This window comes from Oryzias latipes, chromosome 20 (assembly GCF_053564925.1).
Source record: "Oryzias latipes strain Hd-rR chromosome 20, Olatipes_Hd-rR_3.1".
NCBI classification, from domain to species: Eukaryota; Metazoa; Chordata; class Actinopteri; order Beloniformes; family Adrianichthyidae; genus Oryzias; species Oryzias latipes.
The window spans coordinates 4570214-4595850 of record NC_136256.1 but is presented as its reverse complement, the minus strand read 5'-3'; the positions used below and the strand labels follow the sequence as shown (position 1 = coordinate 4595850).

At 39.5% G+C, this 25637-nt stretch overlaps 1 protein-coding gene and 1 long non-coding RNA gene across 10 annotated transcripts in view; one reads left to right on the top strand and one right to left on the bottom strand.

Annotated features, from left to right (window-relative positions):
- LOC101167997 (sodium channel protein type 5 subunit alpha) overlaps positions 1 to 25637 on the bottom strand; it is a 254888-nt gene that overhangs the window by 170665 nt on the left and 58586 nt on the right. For 6 of the 9 annotated variants that reach the window (XM_078938898.1, XM_078938896.1, XM_078938901.1 and 3 more), the window contains exons 4-8: positions 21461 to 21578; positions 13577 to 13667; positions 11340 to 11468; positions 4313 to 4404; positions 121 to 363 (exon numbers count right to left, since the gene is read on the bottom strand). In XM_078938898.1, the coding sequence (XP_078795024.1) occupies positions 121 to 363; positions 4313 to 4404; positions 11340 to 11468; positions 13577 to 13667; positions 21461 to 21578 (673 nt within the window). Of the gene's footprint in view, positions 1 to 120; positions 364 to 2795; positions 2888 to 4312; positions 4405 to 11339; positions 11469 to 13576; positions 13668 to 21460; positions 21579 to 25637 lie in introns of all 9 variants that reach the window. The other 3 variants (XM_078938897.1, XM_078938900.1, XM_078938904.1) reach the window with 1 other exon arrangement.
- LOC110017250 (uncharacterized) lies at positions 4398 to 22899 on the top strand. The gene is made up of 4 exons (XR_013652402.1): positions 4398 to 9347; positions 9458 to 18924; positions 19288 to 19496; positions 20668 to 22899. It is a non-coding gene; the product is annotated as an uncharacterized LOC110017250 (long non-coding RNA).

Here is a 25637-nt window from a genome sequence, read left to right as displayed (position 1 = left end):
TTTCTACAAGAAATTCCTAAACCAGGTGAATCCTGTTGGCAGAAATCTAATTCTCTGTCAGGTTGATGGTCACCACTACCACGAGTGCATCATCAAAGATGAAAAAGGACGAAGCCTCACCTTCATCTTCAGTGAACTCCTTTATCGAGGTCCAGGTCTTGTTGTTGCAGTAGAAGGAGGTGTTGGTAGGCAGTGTGCCGTTGATGCAGTGTGCTGTGGTGCGGACGCATTTCTGCCGCAGATTTCCCATGAAGAGCTGTAAGCCGATGAGGGCGAAAACGCTCAGGCAGAAGACCGTCAGGATCATCACATCGGCCAGTTTCTTCACCGCCTGAATCAGAGCGCCAACAATCGTCTTCAGGCCTGCAGGACCCCGAAGGATGTGGGGACGCAGCAAGGGGTTAACCCTCGTAAACCTCTTCAGTCATTCAACTTAATCTTAAACAACCCACTTTCATGGAAATCCATACTAACATGTAAAATTAGCATGTCCAGAATTACAGCATAAACTAACTAAAGCTTCATCTAAGCAGGTTTGGTAAAGATGGCAGCCTCTTTTCAATGTCTCTGATAAAAAGCAAGAACAAAACTCCCATTCATTATAAACAGGAAATAACCCTAATGCTTTTGTAAAATAAATTGGTTACAATTTTGGCAAAAAGGCTGCCATCTCAATAAAAAAGAAACCAACACACCCAACGAATGAAGTCACACCATGCAAACATGACAACTAGGAAATTAATAACAAATATCAATAAAAAACAAACCCAGAGAAACACATTTCTGTGGAAGACATCAGTGTGAACAAACCAACACACACGGTAAAAACAGCAGGAACTAAACAAGACAACACAAAGGGTGCAGACAGGCCAATGACCATCGAAAGGAGAGCGGAATATACGGAAGCAGCTCCTTTTTTAAAGGTCCATCACTTTAAAGCGTTTAGTTGCACTTGATTCATTAGAAACAGACGCGTTTTTCTTCTGACTCGTCATCTGCAAACTAATGAATGAGAGCCATGCAGCGGCAGCCATCCTGTGACATGCGGCCATGTTGATCCCTCTCTCAATCTGCAACATGCATTCAAGTGTCCTTCAACATTCTCAACAATGAGCCCCCATCAGCTCCACTGCATGTCTGTGGTGACCTGCTGCTCAGACACACCTGGTGTGGAGAAGCTGGTCTACAGGTCTGAGTGTTTTCTGCAGCACTTCACAGAAAATCCATCCACTAGTGGGTGAAGGTTGTACAACGGAAATGTTTGGTTTGGCTACGACAGTGCAATCTCTAATTCTTTTTCATATTTTATCACTCTTAATTACAGAAAAGCATTTTTATTGTTATAGAACTGCTTAATTGTGGGTCTAAATGTTTTTTTCAGAAAAATGTGGAAAGTGTTAAAACAAAACTACACCTGATAATTTTTCAGATTTTAGCCCAACTTTTCTATAATTTTTATTCATATATTCAGACTCTGTTCTGTATTAAAAACATATTTTTCATAGCAAAATGAAATTGTGTCACAGAAATGAGTTTAGGACATAAGTAACTCTTCAAATGTGACGTCTGATTCGTGGCTAAGAGCCTGTTGAACCAGACTCAAAAAAATCAAAACCTTTTTTTTAAAGTTTTTTTATTAAATTAAAAATAAAGTAACATCCATTTGTTTACAGGTTTTTTGTTACACTGAGGCAGTCCAGTCATTGATCATTTTTGTTCATATGTAGACAAGTACAAAATTGATCTTTTTCTTTTCTGCATTAAAATATAAAAAAAAGATTTTGTACATAAAGCATCTTTTATAAATAAAATCATATGAATAAAACACTTGACTTTCCTCCTCTGGTAGATGCAATAAGTTCATTTTCCTATAGTAGCCAAGTTTAATCTGTGCTGGTAGAGGATTCATGCACGAAAATGGTTTTCTATTTATAGCCGATAATTTCTAAGTTATATGAACTTTTCATGCATATAATTTATTTATATTTTGTCATCATTTTTATAATTTTAAAATATATTTTAGTTTCATTTGATCAAAATAAAACTAAATTAGGATTTTTGAATGCCAAGATATGCATTGATGAGCTTAAATGAAAAAGACAGACATTTTCCTTTCTGTAGGTGTCACATTATTCTGCTAAATAACCTTTTTTTGGTCATTATTTGGGTGGTTTGCTGCCTTTTCTTTTGTAAATTTTGATAAAGTTAAAACTGTAAAATATTTTAGTAGTTACTAGAGGTTTGTTCCAAATAACATAAAGTGCTCTTAATTTTGGAGGTTTGACGTTTTATAAAGTTTTGAAGAATTTTTTTTTCTTTTTGTCATGTTGTTTTTCACTTTTTATGCATGTTCTTAATACTTCATTCACCTCTTCACCTGTCTTTATATGAACATTTTTTATTTATAATTTAATCATTTCATTTTGTTAGCGTCAGTGACCTTGAGATCTGAATTGTTTGAATGTTGACACTAAAATATCACAGGCTGCCTCTGAACCACACCCATATGTATATGCAACTGCAGAATATTATGAAGTTAACTTTGGTCGTCTATAACTGGATCCATGAAAATGCATTTATGTATTATCTCTCCGTGTATTAGGTTTCTGTTTGTGAAGCTACTCACATCCAATTATCAGTAAGATGCTTCTTTCTGCATATCACCTCCCTGATATGATGATGTGTTGTGTTCAGTTGGTTGTGTGCGGGATGCGTTTTCTAACAGCCACTTAATGCCTCGGCGGGCTCAGGGCCGGGGGGGGGGGGGCTTATATTACCTCCCCCTGCTTTCTCACCTGGGATCACAGAGATGGTTTTGAGCGCGCGCAGCACCCTGAACGTCCTTAAAGCTGACACATTACCCAGGTCCACAAACTCAGTGACATATCTGCAACAAGCCGGGAGACAAAAGCACAAAAACAGACACACACAGAAGGGTATGACCACACCGAACCACCAGCCAGCACACAGAGAAAGGAGGAGTCATCAGGAAACATGGACGCCGGAAACGGGCCAGGGTTGATGGGAACAGTGGAGGCTCAAGCTAAGCTAATGCGAAGGTGAAGTCAGATATTAAAGATTTTGCAAGTGATTTCAACTGGAAAAAATGCTTCTGCTGAGCCTGTGTGTCCCTCACCAAGTTCTCTGCCCCCAAAGTGGCGGTTTAAAAAATATTGTTTATTGATAGATCTAAAAGCTTCCCTTAGAGCGCTGCAAATGTTCATTTTACTGTCAGGCAAAAACAAAGAAAAAGTAGGTGAAAGGATGCAACACATCCATGTTTGTTGCATTTGTGAGAATTCAAAATTAATAATATATATATAATTGTTTAATCGGATGTTAAATCATTTTACTTCAAAGATGACAAACATAATAAAATATTCAAAAATGTTTTAACTGTTTTGTTTCTTAATCCACAACCACTCGCATCTTAAAGAAAAAGCAGGTCAAACAACAAAACTTACAAAGGCTAATTTAAAAAAGCTGATGATGTCAACTATTTCTATATGGATCCTTTACAAGCCTTTATCTGCCAGCTCAACTAAACAGTGAAGCACATTTATCAAAAACAATGGCTGTGTGTATTATTCCCCCAAAGCAATAAGCAGCAGAAAAAGCATATTTGTATTGATTTTGTCTTGGTTGGGCAGTTAAACGGTTAAAATGCTAACTATAAGCAAAACAGTTGTTACTAGCTATATTCTAAGCCTATTAATGTTCATATGAAGGTTGCTTCATATGAAATATACAGAATTGACATACTTCCATTTATTTACTTTTATATCTATGATGCTTTGAGAGTTATTAGTCAAATATCAAGCCAATACAATTAACTTTAGTCCATTACACTGTTTACAACATCAACTTAAATATATTTGTACACGTTATTTAATATGTAATCTAAATCCCTTTTAGGATTTAGATTTTGGAAGGGCCTTGTTAGATCCACCTGTGATCTGCGGAATGATCTACAGCAGAAATCTAAAGTTTTTATGTCAACTTTATCGAATAAAATAGGAAATACTTCTAAAGCTGAAGGGACAAAGAAGCTGTCCTTGACACGGATTCTCCAGTCAACCATCACCTGCTCACTTCAACCATACCTGACTTTTCCTTCTGCAATGATCGTTAGCTAACAGCTAACATTTGGGACCCCTGGCTGGACTAAGAGCAAGAGTTTGGGTGGAGACTGTTGCTGCAGGACATGGCAGACATGGGATGAACACGAGAGGATGGACACGACCAGATTACAAGAGTTTGTTGGTTCTTTTAACCATCCCCCTGTCTTCTCCTGATGGTGGTACAGCCTTACCTGGGATGACTGAGATAGTTTTCAGGGCTCTCAGCACTCTAAACGTTCTCAGCGCCTGCAGGTTCCCTACTTTGATAAACTCTGTTAACAGCCTGTAGGGGGCAGTGTGGTGGTTTTCAACATACAACAAAAGAAGACAAAGATAAAACAGTCTGAACATTCTTGTATTATTTAAACGTATCCCTCTAAAAGGTTGGAATATCAACCAACCTAGCAAGTCAAATGTGTACAGTTAAGTGAAATACATGAACCTGATTGATCCCTTTATCAATGACAAGGAAAAAAACACAAGAACTGGAGAAGTGAAAGGAAGCAGAGAGGATTAAAGACCAATGACTTGTCTTAATCTTTGAAATCTCGATTCCAAGACTACCCCGAGTTAAAAATACCAAAACTATCCAACTGCATAGTTTATGTTATCTTTTCTAGCTCAATAAAGTAAACAAATTACTTAGAAAATATCAGTTTTGGTTTGAAAAGGTTAATGTTGTATTTTTTTAGTTTAAAGTAAAGGACTTCTAATCATTATAAAATTTATAGCTTGAGAATTGACTTTCGCTTGTTCCCATCTTTCTTTAAGTTCTGTCAATGTTTTCAGTGTAAAGTTGAGCTGAAATGCTAGCCCTTTAACTCCAAACATGTTGCCAGTGACACCTAAAAAACATAGGCAGTAATTCTTCAACCGTTTACGTAATCAACGTAAATCATGCTGGTTCTGATGTGGAGAAAAGCGGCTTTGCGCCATGCTTTTTAGCTTCTTTACGTTGATCGCGTAAGCACTTCACTACTGTAAAGTGTTGCATCGCAGAGCAATGTTGCTTTTTTACTTTTCAGAATCCTCCGGAATTACGTTAACTGAGTTAACAGTTGAAGAATTAAGATAACTCAAAGAACGTCAACACTGGAGCTAAAGCTTAAAGAGTTAGATGAAATCACACAGTAAAGTCTAATTTATGCTTTTGAATTGTTCTGTTTTTTAAATACCTTTGAAAAATTGTGAACGCAGAAAACATAACCACACAAAAACTTGATAATAAAACACGTAGAAACCAGCATCAGAATTTCTTCTAGGGCCTTCTGTTGGGTTCAAACTTTGATAAAAGGATAATTGGGACAACAGGCTCAGATGACCGGAAGATCTTCTTTAGGTGAAATGTGAAAAGCAGCCATTAGCCAGGCGGCCATTTTGGACCCTAAGCTAGATAAAGTCCTCCAATATCGAACTACTAACAGCTCTTTATCGAGGTTCGTATTTCAGTAGCTTCAACTGTCAGAGTGCTTGAATTACCAAGCGGCAATCAGAAAAGACCTTTTACAATCACCAGTGGATGGAACCAGCGACCTAAGACACTCTTGATGGAAAAGGAAATGCACCAAATGTTCTCTCAAAGTGCCAGATCTTTACTAACAACTTTGTGTTTTCAGCTTTTAGATGATCTTATAAAGTTGTGTTTTGGGATGTGGATGTGTTACTTAGGTTTAAAATCTTGGTTTTTTTTTGTTGCTGCAGAAAATGAGTTGCTTCATCTGTAAATCTGAAGGCTGAATCAGGAAATGAATACGATTTTGGAATTAGTGTTTAGCTGCTGTTGAGCATAAAGAAAATATTGGGAGTTTAAAGAGAGACCAGTTTCTTTGTTATAGGAAAGAATCTCACATGTTGTGTTTCCTTTAAAAAATGTATTTTAATAGCGGTGTTGGGGAGGTGACTCTTTAACACATTTATTTAGATTATGTTTGAGTGGGTGGGTCTGTCACACATCAATGAGGGAGTGTATCTGCTGATGAAGAGTGTGTGTGTAAATGGGCGACTTATGTCCATTTAACTTCAACGCTGGCCTCAGTTCAAGGGCAGGATGTCTGTGTGTCCAGTCCAGTTCTTATTTACCATTAAAGCAAGCAGCACATCTATTAAGACAAACAAATCTTACATTTTTTGTGAATATTTCAGGTGTCACGAAGTGAAAGAAATTAGTTTTTGAATTTTCTTGAAGTGAATGAAAGCCATATGTTTTTCTTTAGTTGACTGGACATCATAGCTGAAACTCACAACATTGAAAATTAAGCTTCAGGCGACATTTCTGCAAAAAGCTAAAAAAAAAACAGTTGGAACAACCAATGATTTTAGGTTTAGAATTAGAATTTACTACTGTGTTTATTATTGGAGTATTCTGTCTTGGGATATATAATACATATATATATATATATATATATATATATATATATAACAAGACATCACAGAAAAGTGTATTTTTAATCGATTTGTTATCTTTTCCAATAATGTCATTATAACATTGCATTACTGAGTGCTTTCAGTGCACGTAGAATAAGACTTTAAGTGTTTGAGCAAAAAGTGGTCTTAATGTTCCTGTAATGTATTTTTTTCCCTCAGAGAGGAATTACATTTTGTGAGTCATGTGAGTTGAACAGATTTCTTATTCAGCCTTCAGAAGTAAGAAAAAAAGAGTTGACTCTTTCGGACTTTTCAACGATAAAGAGTTTCTCTTGAAGAAGTCCATGTTGATTTGGTATCAAACACCTACATGACTGCACACACCTTTTATTTCAAACCCCCCAACATCAGCATACCTCTTCTATGCATTATTGTTGGATAGTTCCCCTTTCAATAAAGCATCAATAAAGTCCTATTCTATTCTATTCAATTTTGTTTAGCTTTGTTTTGTTTTACTTTACTTTACTTTATTCTATTCGATTCGATTCGATTCGATTCGATTCTATTTTATTTTGTTTTATTTTACTTTATTATATTCTATTCTATTTTGTTTTATTTTACTTTATTTTGTTTTATTGTACTTTATTTTATTTTATTTTATTTTATTTTATTTTATTTTATTTTATTTTATTTTATTTTATTTTATTTTATTTTATTTTATTTTATTTTATTTTATTTTATTTTATTTTATTTTATTTTATTTTTTTCTAGTTTATTTTGTTTTATTGTACTTTATTCTATTCTAGTTTATTCTATTTTATTTTGTTTTATTCTTTTTTTTTATTATTTTATTTAATTCTAAGCCAAAAGGCTGTAAAAGCATCATCTACCTCTTTCATAAATGTGGACAGTTGAGTAAAGTTGGGTATCACCAATAATTTAGAGAATTGATTAGATTAACAATTTTATTTTATTCCTTTGATTCAATTTTTTCGACTCTCTTTCCACTTGATTTGAATCCGTTTTAAATTTATATGGTTTACACATTTAGATATATTTATAGAAGTACAAAATATCTATATTAATCATATTCAGTTCACATACTGTAAAATGTATTAGTGAAATAAACCATGAGATTGTTAACACATCCAGCATTACATGATTTCTCAAAAGGAAAAGCTCCAACAAAAATGTGCAGTTCATTAACATTGCAAAGGCTCTAAACGGACTCATGTTACAAAAATAAAAGTTCTGCTGTCATTCCCGGGGGGGGGGGGGGGGGTCATTTTGGCCACTAGATGCAGCTTGTGCCATAGTACTACACTTTATTACAGAAGATTTCGGCAAAAAATGGTGCTTTAAATCACAAATGGTTACTTCAAAATAAAATGTTTCATTAAAAGAGTTTGAAAAATTCCTGCCTGTGAGCAAATAAAGCTGTTAATTTAGTCAGCAATAGATTTTTATGCCGACCAAGCGTTAGCATTAGCCATCCTATAGGAAATTCCATTATATGTTAGCATCAAGCTAACAGACTTTGGCTTTACTGCCGTTTTGCATTAGTTCACCAGAAAAGAAGAAGGCATAAAAGATCAATCTCTACTTTTATGGATCAAATATTGATTTACTAAATTTGGATTGATATTATCAACCGAGCCTTATAGTTGAGTGTGGATAGTCAGTGCAGCATCAGCGGTTCCCTTTGTTTAGAGAACAAACTGTAATGCTGGAAAAAGTCTCCACCTTCACAGTATATCGTGAGCTGTTCTAAAACAACATGAAAAATTCCTCCTTTGTCTGTGACCACTTAACTGAAAGTATGTCTTTCAAATTCTTTCCATTTACAGCAGAGTAGGTGATGGCCTGAGGGTTAGATATTGATCCAACCCCTTTGATTCTGATCATTCGTCTTCGCGGTGGCGGCTGCAGAACCCCCTGATAGCTAACCGCTCAGCACCACAACCATCTTCCATCAGTCGGCCAATTACAGCTGAGGACAGGTCACTGTCTGTTCCACACAGTGTGGGTTTCTAGCCTGATGTTACTTAAATCTGGCATTCAGAAAATGAAGGAATTCCACAGAAAAGCCTTTTTTCATGGCATTCGCTCTCATTAATTAAAGAGGTTTCTTTTGTGTTTTATGTTGTAGTGTCTCTTGTTGTGTGTTGTATGATTATCTGGATATGTTCGATTCTTCCTGCTCCTGAGTTTATTTTTACTGGCCTCAGCGCAAGAACATGTCAACCGTGGGACCAGATGCCCAAGACAGCGCAATTTCTGAGAAAGCGCACCCCAATGAAGAAGTTAAAGTTAATCTTCAGGAATATTTCTGTTGTAAAGTTTGACTGTTTTAGATAAAGACAAAGGCTTGGTTTTGTAACAAGCAACCTGGTTTGCATGGATTTAATGCATAACCAGAGAATTCCCCTGATTGGGCGATGGACAGCTCCACCCCAAAGTCCTCAGCCTCTGCTTCCTCAAGAGAAGGAATGTCAGTGGGATTAAGGAGATTCCTTCCACCGCTCAACAATGTCCAGCTCCCCACCTGCGCTGAAAACGGCGCCTGCAGAAAATTGCTTTCCCCTCCTGAGGCGCTGGATGGTTTTCCACAATCTCCTTGAGGCAAACCGACAGTCCTTCTCCATGAACTCATCAAACTCCTCCCAGGACCGAGTTTTTGCCTCTGCAACAGTCCGGGACGCAGCTCGCTTAGACTGCCAGTACCTGTCAGCTGCCTCTGGAGTCCTATAAACCAGCCAGGCTCATGGGACTCCTCCTTCAGCTTAACCCCATCCCTTACTTCGGGTGTCCACCACCGGGTTCGCTACGGCACCACAGACCTTGCAACCACAGCTCCACAAGGTCATAAACAAATTCTCTGGCCTGATTAGAACGCACATTACCAAAATAAAGATGATGAAAAACTATTGTTTTCAATGTTCTCTCCAATGATTTCTGTTTCTGTCTTACAGCTAAGACGAATGACTCTTCTGATTCCTGCAGAGCGTGCATCCATGGAAGGCCTGTTAAAGAGTTGTTAAGCAAAAAACATTGTAATGATTTCTTCAACTGAAATCTCTAAATAGAAGGAGAACATTCATAAATGTCCAGGAAGCTAACTGTTTCTGTTCCTGCAGTAAAGACAAGCCTGAGATGAAAATCATAGCAATGTCTTTTAAAAATATCCTTAGATTCTTAAAATTACCAAATAATGTGAGTAAAGGCACTAAAGGTGGAATTTACACTGCAATAAGTAATTGAAACGGCATAGTGATGAAAAAAAGCAAACATTTTGTTGGGCAGGGTGTAGGGGGGTGCTTTTCGGTCTCATTTTGACAACTGGCTCAAAGAAAACTTCTGCAGAGACAATTTCCTCCTTACTCTGCAAAATCTTAGAAAGCTGACTCGAGCCACAAACTTTCCGACTTTTGTGCATCAAGTGTAGTGAAAACCTCTCAGACAAACTTTTCCTTTTAATTCCACAAAATAATCCCATCAGACGGAAATGTCATCCTCCTCTATTTAAATCCAGACCTTTCTGCTCTGCAGCACATTTGATGTTTCACAATACAAGCTCATCACAGGGGGAACAGGAGGCTCTTCTACTTTTGCTGATGTACTCTTTCAGTTGTTTCAGGGGAAGTACATTGTTTTGTTGGTGATTTTGAATTCTGTGTTGTGACTTTTCTGAGGCCTTTTTATGTCATCTTTATGTTCATACGTTTGGAGGACATTTTCCTTTTCCATCGATTAGAGTCCTATTTGTTCAGTTCAAACATAATATAGTAGACTGCCCTGTAGGAGTGTTATCTGCAGTCTTTATGAAGTTGTGTTTTTGAAAGTGTAGTTACTTCTTGGCATGTTCATATAAGCCACTGGTTCCACTTACAGAAGGTGCTTCAAAATGTAAAAGGACTTTTTTGTTTTTATAACCCTTGAAGAGCAAATGGAGATTACAAAAGCTGCAGGGATTGATTGACCCTTGCCACCCCCGTTCATGACCTGACAGCCCCCACACAGAGTACACAGCTCTTGGCCATAGAGGTCATTACAGGTCAAGTTGAAACGGTTTTTTTTAAAAAGCTTTGTTTTTGACTCAGAATTGTTGCTTCTCTGGAGGTCAAAGGTTGTGGAGGTTGGTTAATGTCATTGACACGGTAAGTAGTATCATCTAAATCTGCCATTTTGTGAGGTTGATATGGTAACATATTCGTTTTTTTTCATTACAACTTGAAACAATTTTCTTAACCCTTGTTCTATCTTAGATGACCCCACCCTTACATTGACGTGTTCTCCCTACCATGACAAAGGTGGATAAAGGTGGAAAGATTTCATGTAATCCATGGACACCAGTGAAGATCACAAATCATAGAAGAAAAAGGTTCAGAGCACTGTCTAGTGGGTCTAGATGACCCAACTCCCAATGTTAAAGTGCCTAGGATATCACAAGGGTTACATTGATGCAGGCAATCCTGTTACAGATGTCATGGCGACATTAAAGAATGACCAAACGATTTTCTTTTTATAATTTGCTCTGACAGGACCAAAAAGAATAATTACTGGTAAATTATGGAATTTTCTCTATTCTGATAGCTATAGTATCAATAATAGTAAACAAAAAACCGAGGCTTGACATGGCTCTGATGGTTTCCCATGCTTGTTCTTTGGCGAGGTGCAGCTGCACATCTGTACATGTTTATGTTCTTGAACTTCTATGCTGCACCATTGTACCATCCACCATGCTTAAACATCCAGACCCCATCATGACCTTCAAGATTTCTGATTTATTTTTGGCAACATGACTTGGCTTCCTCCTGTTGTTAGATACATGTGTGTGTTGAGCGCAGGACTCACGCCATCACAATGACACTGAAGTCGAGCCAGTTCCAAGGGTCCCTCAGGAAGGTGAAGGGCCCCACACAGAATCCTCTGGCCAGGATCTTTATTAGTGACTCAAAGGTGTAGATACCTGTGAAGGTGTATCTGAAGAGTCCCAACAGAAGAAAGGGAGACATTATTCAAACTATAGAGAAAGGTACAAGGAAAATGAATTCCTTCAAAAAACATTTAAGGAAAATAGGAGACAATAGGATATATTGACAAAAAAGCAAAAATAACCGAATCACAAAAGAAATATTCATAAAACTCTCCAGTGTGTAGTCAGTATTTTTTTATCACCAGTATGGGTAAAGTGAGGCATACAGAGACAGGAGGAGAACAGGCAGTGATGAAACTGTTTACCAAATGAAAAGATCATCAGAAGCTTAAAGACTAAAAGTTCTAGCAGACACAGCAATGTCTTTGAACACCAAGTATTCTTCTTTGTGGGATCCTTTTTCAGTGGATCTTCTTTATCTCAATCATATAATAAAAAGACTGTGGTTTGTAATACAGTGTTCCCTGGTTTATTGTGAAAGTAATGTTCCATTAATAACCTGATAGGTGAAACCTGTGAAGTAGAATTACTGACGATTTAATGCTGCAAAAACTCCTCACTACACACTTCATGTAACTCTGTAACACATTCTGTACAGTAGACCTGGCACAGAGGAGATTGATTGACAGGGTCTTTGGCCAATTAGGACGCAGATAACACAATGCGCTGTTTAAAATAAAAAACTGCATATAAAACTGCACTATAAAAAGCCCTGGACCAGGAACAGCTCTCTGACCCATCTTTGGAGTTGATATTGATTCATTTCCAATCAGGCTTAGCTTCAGTTTGCTCTGCGATTCCTCAGTCTGAATACAATCCGTTCCCAGAGTGGAGCAAACTGAACCAAAATGGCCACCATAGCCGATGTAAGCAGAGTAGGAATGAAGCAACAGCTAAGCTGCAGATAAATATAAAGCAACGATTGTCGTGTTATCAAACAGAACAAGAACGTTTCTTATAACACAGCTGAAAACACTTCTTACATGCTTTTCATGTATTGTTACGCGACAGGTGCTGCTGTGATGTCATCCTAAAAACAATGTTGTAGTTTCCTTGACAGAATTCTCTTAAAATACAGCAATACCACCACAACAAGGAGACACAGCAACTCATTGACATGTGTGAATTCAGGCTCATTAAAACAATTTTTAACGTGATCCACATAACTTCTCACACTGTTTTCCTGGCAACCTGTATACCATGAACACTTATCGGCGTACCTTCCTACCTGACGTCTCCTCATCACAGCAGCTGCTAGCATCCTCTGAGTTAAAGCACACACTGGTCTCCTTGCCAGTTACCGCCTTGCAGCGTGCCTCCGCCATACCAAAGTAGCAAGTTAAAAGTTTGGTTTCCAACGTTCAAAACTGGTAATCAACATATTAAGTTTTAACAAGCTGACTGTCCTGATAAGAAAAGTATGGCTGCAGCACATCTGTCTGTCCTTCTCTTGCTGTTTTGACCTGCCCTCGTGGTTCCTGACCAATGACTGACGAGATCTTTAGTCATGTGGTTTTGTTTACAAGCTTTGGTCCGTAACAGGATGGTCCCATTGATGCCAGTCTGAACACAGACCAAACACAAGGTTTGGGACTCGATCCGGAACATATTAAGCGGACTCAATCCAGAAGGAAGGATCTTTTCAGTCTGAATACACCCTAAGGTGTGTGACTTTAGATGGCCTCTTGAGAAGATGTTGTAGTGGTGTGGGAACAAGGTTAGTGTGGTGCTGTAGTTGTGATTCTTTGCTGTTCAGCCTGCAGTCACAGACTCGACCTTAGGGCCATGGCCAGCCATTCACTCTGGATAATACCAGATTTGATGAGTTGAGACATGTGAAATGAAGAGTTTCATGCGAAAGTTCTACATTTGGTTCTGACATTTGCTGCTTGACATTTCCTTTCTGCCCGATTCACCTCAGCGTTGCCTGTAAGTGGTCAGCGTTTCCCTGCACTGATTCATCTGAAGGCTTTTCTCTGAAGAGCTGCTCAGACCGCTAATGATGCTATTAACCCAGCAGACCGGCATCCCACAGAGTTCAAAAACTGCTTCTAAAAGAATTCCTCGCCCTTCCTTTGCTGATATTTTTTAAAATAAAAACGTTTAAAAAAATTTAAAGCACAATGATGAACAGGAACTTATAACGTGTACTTACTCCAGGTATTTGGCCCAGGGCGTCGGCTCTGACATGGCCATGAAGCAACAGTTGGTTAGGATGGTGCACATGATGAAGAGACTGAATAATGTGAGACGGTTAAGGAAAAATACAAGATTAAGTGAGCAAAAAAACATTTCATTTCCTTTGTGCTTCTAAACACATTTTTATCATCACAAGGATGTTTAGTCCAATAACCGCACCCAATGACGATCAGACTTTATGACATTGACAATTTTTCTATATAGCATCAAAACACTGAAATTTGTACACATTTCCATAAAGATGCGCTTAAAAGATAAATATAGATGAGCACATCTAACAGAATCCAAATGGTTTCATAGGTTGGCAGACAGCAGTCAATCCTTGTAATGTACAGTAAGTCCTTTGGCAGGAAATCCTTTAATGTTGGAAAGACTGTTTGTTTCCTTTTTGTATAGTTGCACATTTGTATGACATTTGTGAGATGACCAACAGGACTAAGTGTTTGGGTTGCAGGACTAAAAAAAATATCAGATCTTTTCTGCCTAAATGTTTTCTTTTTCTTTGCTTTTGAATTTTTTTTTGTGCTTCAGGTATTTTTAGGTGTGACTAATTCGGCGCCAAGTTCCATAACGTGTGGGCTGTCTGAGACAGGTTGCGAACGTGGCGTCCAAAGACAACCCCATTCTTACCCTGTCAGCACTTAGCTGAAGTAGACAGATTCTACAGATTTTCAGTAACAATTGGAGGAAGACAGCTTTCAGCCCAGATAGTCCAGATTTTTTGGTGAAGGAAGTATGATGGTGTGGGCCAACATCTCAGTCACTGGAAATACAAACAAGTGTCCTCTCAGTGCCCTACCTGCCAATTTTAACTACAGCATTCATTACACACAACCCTTACCCCTCAAAATTATGCACTCCAACACACACTCCCCTTTCTTGTGCACGCTTATCCCCCATCTCTAACATCCCACTCTCTCCTTTTCTCTTCTATTTTTGCCATCTGGTCCAGCAGGAGATGTATCCATGTAAATACGAAAGGGGTTTATACAAATATACACCTCATGTGTCAGATGATTAATTACCCCCTATTTTAACAGTAAATTCTGTCCAACACGAGAGGCCTTCAGCTCTCATCTGTTTGCTCAGCTGCTCTACCAACACAGCCATGTTGGCTGATGTCCGACAACTACTGGTGAAGGAACAGGAAGATCTCACAGCAGTCTGTGACCAGGCTGGGGAGGAGCCTGGGAGTTGTGGTTGTTTATGTTTTTTCATAATGCTGCAATTTGAGTAAAGAAAAAAAAAGATGAATTGTCTAAACTTCCTATTTTTCAGACTTTGATCATCCAATCTACCAAACTACAGTCAATGGCAGAAACAAAAACTGTTTGTCAGAAAAGATTTTTAAGAAAATTCTTCACGGACGCAACCAAGTCCCCGCTGCTGCTCCCTTGACGCAACAAAACAGGATGTACCAAGTGATGCAGTTCCTTGGATGATCACTGTAGGCAGGTTTCACAGGACAGCAATTCTCTACTGACTACAATCTAAAAGGTCAAACTATGCACCTTAAATAAACCTATGTTTACCCACAAATGAGACATCAAAGAGAACAAGCCTTCCAGTTGTGTAAAAAAAAGTGCCAAAAGAGATTGTTGTGACACAGAAATAATCTACTAAACACAATGTCCTGACTTTATTTTCTGTCCATTTTCCAGGACAAAATTGGTATTTTATTTACCTATTTGGGTTTTAGTAAAACTTTCTTCTCTTCATTTTTAAACATTTTCTAATGTTTTCCTTTTCTTTAAGAATTTTCTGGGCATATTTTGTTCAGTTATTTACTTGTGTCTGGCGTCTGTCTTTGAGCTGAAACTCCTGATGCTGGAGCTATTTTTAGCCTCCGGTATCTGAGTCCTGACTCTTGCATAATAACCACACCATGTGGGAAACATGACATGGTACATCCCATCGGTGCCGAGGTTTGCAGGACCAGGTAAAGCCATTAACCAAGAGTCTATGAAGAGAAAGACGCATTCAGATTTGGATGCATAGATCTATGGTAAATTTATCTGAAATTGTTTTTATTGTTATTTGTATTTTTCTAGGTGGATTTGAAAAATATTTCAGAATATTTTTGTCTCCTTTCTGTCTTCGCCTGTTTTGTAACTGCTATATTCTAAAAACTTTGGTCATTTTCTGTGACAGACCACTTTGTTGACTGCAACAGCAAAGCCATTTATAAGCCCATTGTTATCTGCCTTTTTAAAAAAAATGTTTGGATATTTTCGAATGACTCACTGTGTGACCAATAGAAAAACAAGAAAACTTGGGGGTTATTTTTGGTAAAAAATTGGGGAAAAAATGAAAGAAAAATAAAACCAACAAAATTCCTGCAACAACGTAACAACTTTTTTTTCTGTCCTAAACCAATAATTTTACATGCAAAAGCCTGGAAATATTAATCAGATTCTATCCTTTTTTTTAGGACGTGGGTGCAATCAACTGCCTTTTCTCTACCACACAGAAGTCCAAAAATAAATGCTAAAAAAAATATATATATTTTTTTAATGTTAGCATGCTTTATGATTGTATCATTTCTGGTAAGCATTGGTTGTTTAGAATAAGAATCCTTTTTTTTTTAATGTGCCCTTTCAGAAAACTCAAGGACACTCTACATAGTTACGTTTTTAGACTAAGACCGTGAAAAATCTATTCCTATTTACAATGGTGGCCTAACCATGAGTCAGCACAAAAACAAAAGCAACAAAAAAGGTAGCATTTGCAAAATAACAGGCATTACGTTCACAATGGTGTGCATCACGACATGAAAAAAAGAGACATACATCTAAGATTTTATCAACAAAAAACGCAAATAGAGTAAAAAAGAGCAGACTGAAAATATGTTTTAGGCAAAAAATGAAATATTGACGACCAAAATGTGGAGTCGGGTGATAAAATACTGTAATGAACAGTATAAGTTCTGTTGTTAACAAAAAGCAATGTGAGAGGTTATGGTCATTTCAGTTTTGTTTAAAACAAAAAAAGTATTTGTCTGCATTTGGGTAGGTGGACAACAAGTTAACCAGGTAATGCAAACTACACACATTAATTGTGGACAATTAGAACAAAACAACAAGAAAACGAGAGTGCTTGTGTTTCATTAGCATGGTGCTTCTGCTTCTATCGATAAATGTGACTTTCAAATCAATGTTTTTCATATCAGACCTTGTGCACAGAAAAAAACTAAATAAATACATGAACTCTGTGTGTTCATAGGTGGTATTATCATGCTAATAAAGTTCTATTAAAAAACATTTAGTGATAAAAACCTAAAATGTTCTAAACCACTGACATCCCTGCATAAGCATCTCCCAGTTGAACCTATGATAAATTAAAGGTGAAGAACATGAATTAAAATAACCCGCTAACATTAGCTTTATAATGCTATGTTAGCAAAAACCTGATGTGTTCTGTTGTTATGAGTCGTAACCAATTACTCTTTATTTGGGTGTGGGACACAATCTAGAATTTTCAAGTTTAAATAACTTTACTTTTTTTGATGCTGAATTAGCACTGAATAAAAATCAAGTGTGTCAGAAGGAGAGTTAGCATGCGAGTGTTGCCTTCCTCTGCCTGCCACATTCAGCTCAGCAAATTAATATGCCATTAGCAGCAGCCATGTAGAAGGGGCCCACTCTAATCATCTCCTAATGGGGAGCGGTAACTTTCCAAACTGTCAGGCGGCAGCGGCACAGGTTAAATATCCCCTTCACCTGTCGTGTTCAGCAGGCTGCAGGAGATGAGGTGGGAGACGCAGTGAAAGCTCGCTCAGCTGTCAATCCTGGCTATAAATGAATCATAATTATTGTAATTTGGGAGAAGGAACTTACTGCCAGCCAGAGAGCGGCCCAAACTCCAGCTGAAACTTCTTTGAGCCTAATTGTTGATTGAGTGCTGGCTGTAAAAGTGTTGGAGCACAGTGGAGATAATACAGTTACCTGTTACAAACAACACAAATGACCCCCCCACTGCTGCCAATACACAGCCAGAAGCTAATTACCCTGTAATGAGAGTCTTGCTGTTATGGACCTCCCAGGCCACCATAGCTGTAATATCATTAAACCTCCCACATCCATGATGGGATCCATATTTCTATCTATAGTTTACCTCACTTTCATTTTGCATCTTTCTAGCACTTCGTTTTTTGATTTTTCTTCAAAACTAGTCTAATCTTATAGTTGGCTTTTATTTTGAAATTTGAGCAGGAGCCAGACGCACAAAGGTAAACTTACATGAGTCCCATCACAACCCTGCCATGCAGAATGGCGTCCCAGGAGTCTCGTGGGACGAGCGCTCCAGCAGGGGCAGAACCCCGTGAGAGAACATGGCGTGCTTCCTCATGAGCTTTTTATCACCTGAGCGATAAAACACACAATGTTTGCATTGAACAGTCCAAACAGTTTGTGCGTGTGCGAGTCCCTCTCACACCACAGCCTGTCACAGCGGCGCCACCGTGGTCGGGCAGAGGTCCAGAACACACTTGGTCTCCCACAAACACTTCTCAAGCACTAACTGCAGCTCTACTTCAGAGCCACAACTCCTGGTTGCTGCACTTCCTCTCACTGTAACACACACTTCACTCAAACCCCACCGCCCATCCACCCACAGAAGCAGCGCCGCGCCTCCTCCACCGACCTCTTCACCCACTCATCACCGTGACAACAGCAGCATGTCCCACGGCTCGACATCTCTCAACACCAGCAGCCGCCTACTCCAGTAAAAATAGCTGAGTGTGAGGTGAGGATAAAGGGGGAGTTGATGGTGGGGGGAGGGTAGATTTTGGGTGTGAAGTCATATCTGACATGTAGGTCTGGCGCCTGGAGCTGAAGGCGCACGCCGGCGTCGATGACCGGCCGCCATGCATTAAGAAAAATCTTCCTGGAAGTTTTGATCAACTTTAAAAAGTTTCAACCTTTACAAGCAAAAGATGGAACCACCTGGTTTAGGGGCGGAGTCAGAATTTCCTCCCCAGTTTTGAATTAGCAAGTACTAAAGTTTAACACCAACAACTCTGCAGGTACCAGATAGGAGGGGTCCGTTTTTTTACTAAGTTCAGATTCTGTGATGTCACAGATCCATAGAAGGCACAAGGCTTAAATCCAGGTAAGCACAGGTGAAGGCAATAACTGTGATTACCAGAGGAGGACCTGTAGGAGGAGACAAAGCCAAATCCTGACACCTGGAGAGGTTCCCCTCAACCAAGGATCAAACAGATGTCCAGAAGGTTTCAAATGTTCTTTCAGGCAACGTGGGGCCTATCCCTAGTCTTGTCCTCGCCCTCTTATGGAGGGAACACAGGTAAAAAGAGACGTCTAATTAAAGGTGATCATTTCATCATATGGGTCCATCTCATGTTGCTTCACTTTGCTGAGAGTCCTGGGGTTTGTGGATGTGGTTCCTTCCAATAGACTAAGAGGTTCTGGAGGTGTTTGGCCACATTGTAGTTGACTGAGTTAGTGCTGCTCTCAGAAGGACTTTCCATGTGTATTTTCAAAAGTTAATACATGTTATGGCATCTGCTGGGTATAGACTGAAGTGGTTTTTTGTTGAGGATGCTGTTCTCTTAATTTCGAGATGGCTGATCAAGATCTTTTTGCTCTTACTGGTGGGATCTCTTCTTTCAGCAGTTAGAACTAAAGTAGATACTTAAATGTCTTGTAGGCCAACCTTTAAAGTTCAGCTGTCCTGAAGAACAGAGAACGACATGGATGACTGATAATCTTCACAGACACACAGCAGGAATCAAGAAAAACTTTGAAATGTCTGCTAATCAAAGTCACCAGAAGGAGACAGAAATTCTGCAGAATCAAGTCAGAAGGTGGAATCCATCTAGACATCCAAGACCCTAACCTGGCTACTCTAGGGCAAAGGTGAGGTACAACCTGGATGTCAGTTGCACAACCACACACTCAGTCACACTCACACCTAAAGGCACTTTAGAGTGATCAATTAACCTATGAAGCATGTTTTTGGATTATGGGAGGAAGCTGGAGTGTCTGGAGAAAATCCACACAAGCACAAGGAGAACATGCAAACTCCACACAGAAAGGTCCCACTTGGGATTTGAACCAGGACCTTCTTGCTGTGAAATGATGGCACTAACCACTGCAGTACTCTGCAGCCCCAGAAGGTAGAATTAGTTTCTTAAAAAGAAATGTATTAAAACAAAGCTCACGTGAAAATTACCAATAATTCTAATAAACATTGATATAAGATGAAAAACAGGAGGTTGGCACAACCCTGAATATTTGTCCTCCACATCTGACTGATCGCAGGAGCATCTCTGTGTTCAGGAACTTGGACAGGTTTAAGGCCAGGAAAAGCCTTCCAAACACACCTTTGGACTCTTTCATGGGAAAACAATGAACGGTGTGAATGCCGCAACATTTCTGAGCCGTTTACATCCTCAGCGAGCCGCCGTCACATTTGTTTTCCCCACAGACATGGCAGAAGGCTGCAGGTCAGAGGTCAGAGGGAGCTCTGAGTGCAGGTCGGTCTGCGCAGATGATATTTACTGTTGGCGTTTATGGCTCAGCGAGCAGATCAAGATGATGTCTGGCTCAGAGAAAGGATCGCGTGTCTGCTGAAAGCAGCATCAGTCCTGACTGTGCACCTGGACTCCATCCAGCTGTGGATCCAGGAAAAGCTCCTGACGGGGCTCTCTGCCCGTCTGGAGCAGCCACACAGCAGCCATCCAGCCAGCGCTGGAGGGTTGAGAAAGTGTGCGATGACGCAAGCTGCGTGGGCTTGCCATCTCAAGATAATGTATTTTGATAAATGTGAGCCATTACCGCCAGCTCCTCTGTTGTTTTTCACTAAATCCATTTCAAAATTATTTTGTCTTTTTTTTATTCAAATCAGCTTTTTAGGTAAACAACATCATCATTAAATACAGGCTGTTATCAAAGAAAGACGTGTATTCTTTTTATGAAACTGGATGTCTATCAGTGGTTTCTTTTTTCTGATCTTGACTTGTTTCAGTGTCTATCTTGCAAAGTCTTGTCTCCTTTAAATAAAATTTTCACATTTTCTGTGTTTTAGGTACAAAAGAGGAAACGGCTGTTTAACTGGATGCATTTTTATGGCAGTGAAAACATGTGCTAAAGAGCAAACATGTCTCAACAAACAGCAAGCAGGAGTCCATCGAACCCACTGATAATCGGAGAGAAACACTCAGGCGTAACGCCAGAAAAAACACAAATCATCCAGTAAAACATTCTTTGAAATTTGTATTTTAAAACCAAATCGAAAAATGTGTGCTTTTTTTTGCCTTTTTATTGTAAAGTAGAACAAAAGAATATATCCCTTCTTATTTTAGCTTGATTGAGAGTTAAAAAAGGAACTTTTGGCTCTTTTGGAGTTGAAGAATCATTCAAATAATAATTTAATAAACAATCAACAACCTTTAACAGAAGACCGCGTGAGAAACGAGGTCCTGGTGGCATTTGATTTTCTTCAGTGTTTGTGAATTTGGATGTATTTACTTTCCTTCAAATCCAGGTACATTCAAGTATATTTGGTTCTGGGTTGTGGTTTGCAGTCATGGTTGGTTAGGACCAGCTCTTAATGGAATAAACTACCAGCACACGTTAGGGGGATAGCGTTTTATCCAACATTAGTGTCTGTATTCGTGTCATCTTCAAACATTTGGCGGACACTGACAGAAAAGCTGACGTCTGGTTTGAAGTCAAAACAGAAACCTAAAAACTCAATGAGGGCAGCGGGACGGTGCACTTTTTTTTTTGACGGCTGCCCTGCAGCAGGTCAAACCTTTAAGATGCCTGATCACCTTCCTCATGCACGACTTGTGCAAAGCTTTGGGCGTAAGGATATGAATGGACCAGGATCTTGATGGCCAGTCTGCGGATGGGGTGGAAGGGGCTGAAGATGTAGAGGGCTGACGTGGCACTGAAACGAAAGATGGCCTTCCCCTTGTTCAGGACTATGAAAGTCTGAAAGAAAACCACAGACACAAAAACATCCAAGTTACACGAGCAGACACACATCAACTGTTTTTTTCCAGGTCTGAGATGTTTCACTTTAGTACATGAAACTATGTATGAGATCATTTCCATGCAATGTTTTCTATCAAGAGGGAAATTAAATAATTAAATCCTTTTGCTGACATATTTCGGACGCTTTATATGTTTCTTTGATCAAATGACTGAACAGGGTCAGAGGTTGAGCAGTCAACCCCTGACAAGAAGGTTGCAGGTTAAGTTCCCAGCTTCCCTATCCATGTGTCAAAATGTCCTTGAAAAAGACAACGACCCCTACATTGCTCCTGGCGGGCTGGTCCCTGCAGCAGCACTGTCATCAGTGTGTGTTTGGGTGAAAGGGTGTCTAGTGGCTGTTAAAGCACTATGGACCGCAATCAAGGTAGAAAAACGCTGAATAGGTAAACACCCATTCACCCATCTTCAGAGCCTGCTGAATCCCTTTCAGGGTTATGGGGCTGCTGGAGTCTATCCCAGCTACTGTTTGGGTACATCCTAAACGGGGCAGAGATTAGAGATCCCAATCAACCTATGAAGAATGTTTTTGGACTTTGGAAGGAAACTGAGGTCCTGGAGAAATCCCACATGTGCAAACTCCAAAAGAAATAACCTGGGATTAGAACCGGAGCCTTCTCACTGTGAGACAAGAGTGCTAACCACTGTGACACCATACTGCCCTAGTAAGAAGTCAACATTTACAATATACACTTCATTGATTTATTTTATATCTTGAAGACATGTTTGCAGGCTTACTTTTTAAACCACAGGGCTGATTGATAAATCTTTAGTTTTACAAGAACCTCATGGGATGGGTTCCAACAAGTGTTTGTCCTGCATACTTCCTTTTTTATATTAAATTAAAAAAATTATGAAAATAGTTGAAAGAGCAGGCTGTAAATAAGGTAGTATAAGTGTTGGGGGGAAAATATCTGCACTGAATTGTGAAAAACTCTTTTTGTTTAATTTTCACATTTATATGACTCTGTGTCAATAGAGAGCGCTCCTGTGCATTGTCGGTCTAACAGAGAGGATTCATCTGCAGGCACTGGGCATGCTCAGTTCAGATTAAACGAGCAATGGCCTGAACAACACAAACATGTATCTTCTGTGATTTACAGGCACGGTCGTTTAAAGTCGTGGCGACACATCACACTCTAGCCTGTGTGCTGTTTGCTAAAGGTCCAGATTCCTCTAGGACTGGTGGCAGAAACACTTGCATTTTTTTTATAAAAACTTTTTTTCCTTTGTGCATTTTGTGTATTTTATTTGATGACAACTGTACTGGGGATTAACTTTGGGAAACTGATCAAACAGATGTGTGTCCATTTGATTGACAGGTGATCATTGAATGGTCACCTCCAGGACCACCTCACTGACTGTGTTGCCCCATCCTTCCCCCTGAGGTAACCAAAGGTTATGTGGCGATCACGCTGAGCCGACATGGATCAAAGGAACCAAATGAAACCAGTGACATGTTGGATGTGTGGAAACCAGACTCCTGCTGTGCATGTAAACACATAAACAGATTTCTCCTTTTTCCCTCAGAAACCACGTGACCTAACGCTCCACATTTATAAAACAGAAGTAAACAAAGCTGCATTACAAAATCACATGTATCAAGTTTGATTTTTATCCTTAAAATTAATCTATCACTGTCATTTTACTTTGTTGACTCTGTAGTGTAAAGATGGAGCTTTATTTTGAAGTATTCCGTCTGATCTAAGCATTTACGTTTATGAGGCACCACTATTTAAAGAATAGCAGCTTGTCCAGAAAGAGCTTCATGCCAGGAAAAATGGCTGCATTTGTTTGATTTGTTGGTCCCACATCTATTGTTTTCTAAACATGTTTCTCAAATCATGACGAGCGCTGACTCAGCTGTCATCTGACAGGCATTGCCAGCATCAGGATTCATCATTTTTGCTAGAAAAGGGTAGTTCATCCTTTCCTTGGAGCTTCCTTTCAGCTTCCATCAAGTCTTTTGCTTCAGTTTCATGGTTTGTTTTCGTTCTTTGAGGCTGTTGTAATGTATCAGACTGATCAGAACAAACAATTGTTTTACGCTTTCATAAAAATGGATATTCTGTAGTTCTGGTCCTGGTTCAGAAACCAAAGCTGACAGAAGAAAACAAGAACAAATGACTCTCCACTTTCCCTCTAAGTGGGCAACAAGCAAAAGCCAGAGAAAAACTTTATTAATCCCAAAGGGAAGGTGGATAACCCTAAACACTTACCCTGGGCGAGGCCAAGGTTAACAGTCTGCTTTCAAGGCCGCTTTAACAATTAATGAGGTCTTGGGAGTCTGGGAGCAGATTGGCTCCCTAAGATTCAATGGAGTTTCTAATCCTGTCTGCGTGAAAACCTTTGGATTAGATTTGCAGTGATTTATTTCAGGTTACACACCATTATCTGATTACAATACTGACTTTGGAGATGAGAACTCTCAAACTTTAACACCACTCAAGTAATTTCCCAAAAGAACAAGATAGTTCTGTTTCCATTTTCATCTGACTGTCCACTAACCGAATGGATCACCTTAAAGCAGAGCCGGCCTGCACTGATCCTTCACATCTACCATTGTTTTAGGGTTTTCTCTGCCTGCTTGGTGCTGATTGGATCAGATGACTCTAGGTTCTGACTAGTTGAACACAGCAGGGTAAAGAGCATCTCTTTGCTCCCTTTTGTGGGGACTAAGCCCAGCTTCTATTACTAAATATGAAGAAAAACTGATATATTAAACGATGCAGTTCCTGAAATGACCACTAGATGCTGGTATCAGAAAGGAGCAGCTTTTTCCTTTGATTTCTTTATAAAGAAATCAGATTTGACAACAAACGTAAACAGATAAACAGTCTAGTGTCAAACCCATTTTCATGTAGCTTTGATTTCTTTTCAGGAAAACTGTGAGAAGGGTGGGGGGGGGGTTGTAATCAGGGGTGTCAATAGTTTTAAAGCTTATATTTTTGTGTGCTTTGGCATGTATTTCTTTGATTGGCAGGGGGGTATTCCAAAAAGCAGGTTATGCTAGCTCCCACGGTAAGTTTGAGGAAGTTGATAACCTCAGTTTTCGGTTCCAGAAATAGAGGTATGTTTCAGGGTATGTCAAGTTGCCATAGCAACTCATGGTCTGAACATAACCTGGTCTGGAGCAGGTTTAGTTGAAGGTTAGTTTGTTTTCAAAGAGGTGAAGCAGCATGGTGTGTCCATTTGAAGATGATTTAGTGGATGAAGAAGCTCAGATAATACTTTTTCCACCATGAGAGGGTGATAAGACCACGTATGGATGTTGGAAAAATAAACTTTTTTACTTTGATCTAACTTAATTATTTGTTACAGTTAAGATAAATCATTTTTTAGTTCAGTCAAACTAAAAAATAACATGCACGCACTGTGGTTCTGCACTCCTGTCAGGGCTCTCTGGCAGCAGGTATGTGCCGATTTATCAGTCTGGCTTAAGGTTTCAATCACTGCCTCACCGTCACTTTGTGTGCTTGGTGACATGAGTGCCATCGATATAGAAGAAGGATTAGCATCTATCATTTTCATAACTCTTTGTATTGCCAAAAAAACTATTTTAATAAATTGGAAAAACAAGAAAAATATAAACATAAGTCAACACAGAAATCTGCTGTTTGATCATATCAGCTTGGAAAAAATGTCAGCCCAAAGCTCAAGTAACTTTGAAAGAATTCAGTCTCTCTGGTCTCCTGTGGTTGACTCCATGACTTAGGGGGTGGAGGGCCTGCTCGTCGCTGCTCCTTGCCCTTCTGCCGTGGTTTGGGGTGGGGGTCGGGGCTTCCGGTGCCTGGCGGGGGCGGTGGGGGGCTCCGTTGGTCGGGGGGTCGGGTCCGGTGCCTGGGTGGGGCGGGCTGGGGCGCTGCGTGGTCCTCTGGGCTTGGGTGTGGGGGTGCGTGGTGGGGGGGTGGGGTGGTGGTCTGGCTTGGCTTGGGGGGGTGGTCCCTTTGCCTGTGCTGGGGGGGGTTGGCGGGGGGCCCTGCTCGGGTGGGGGGGGCC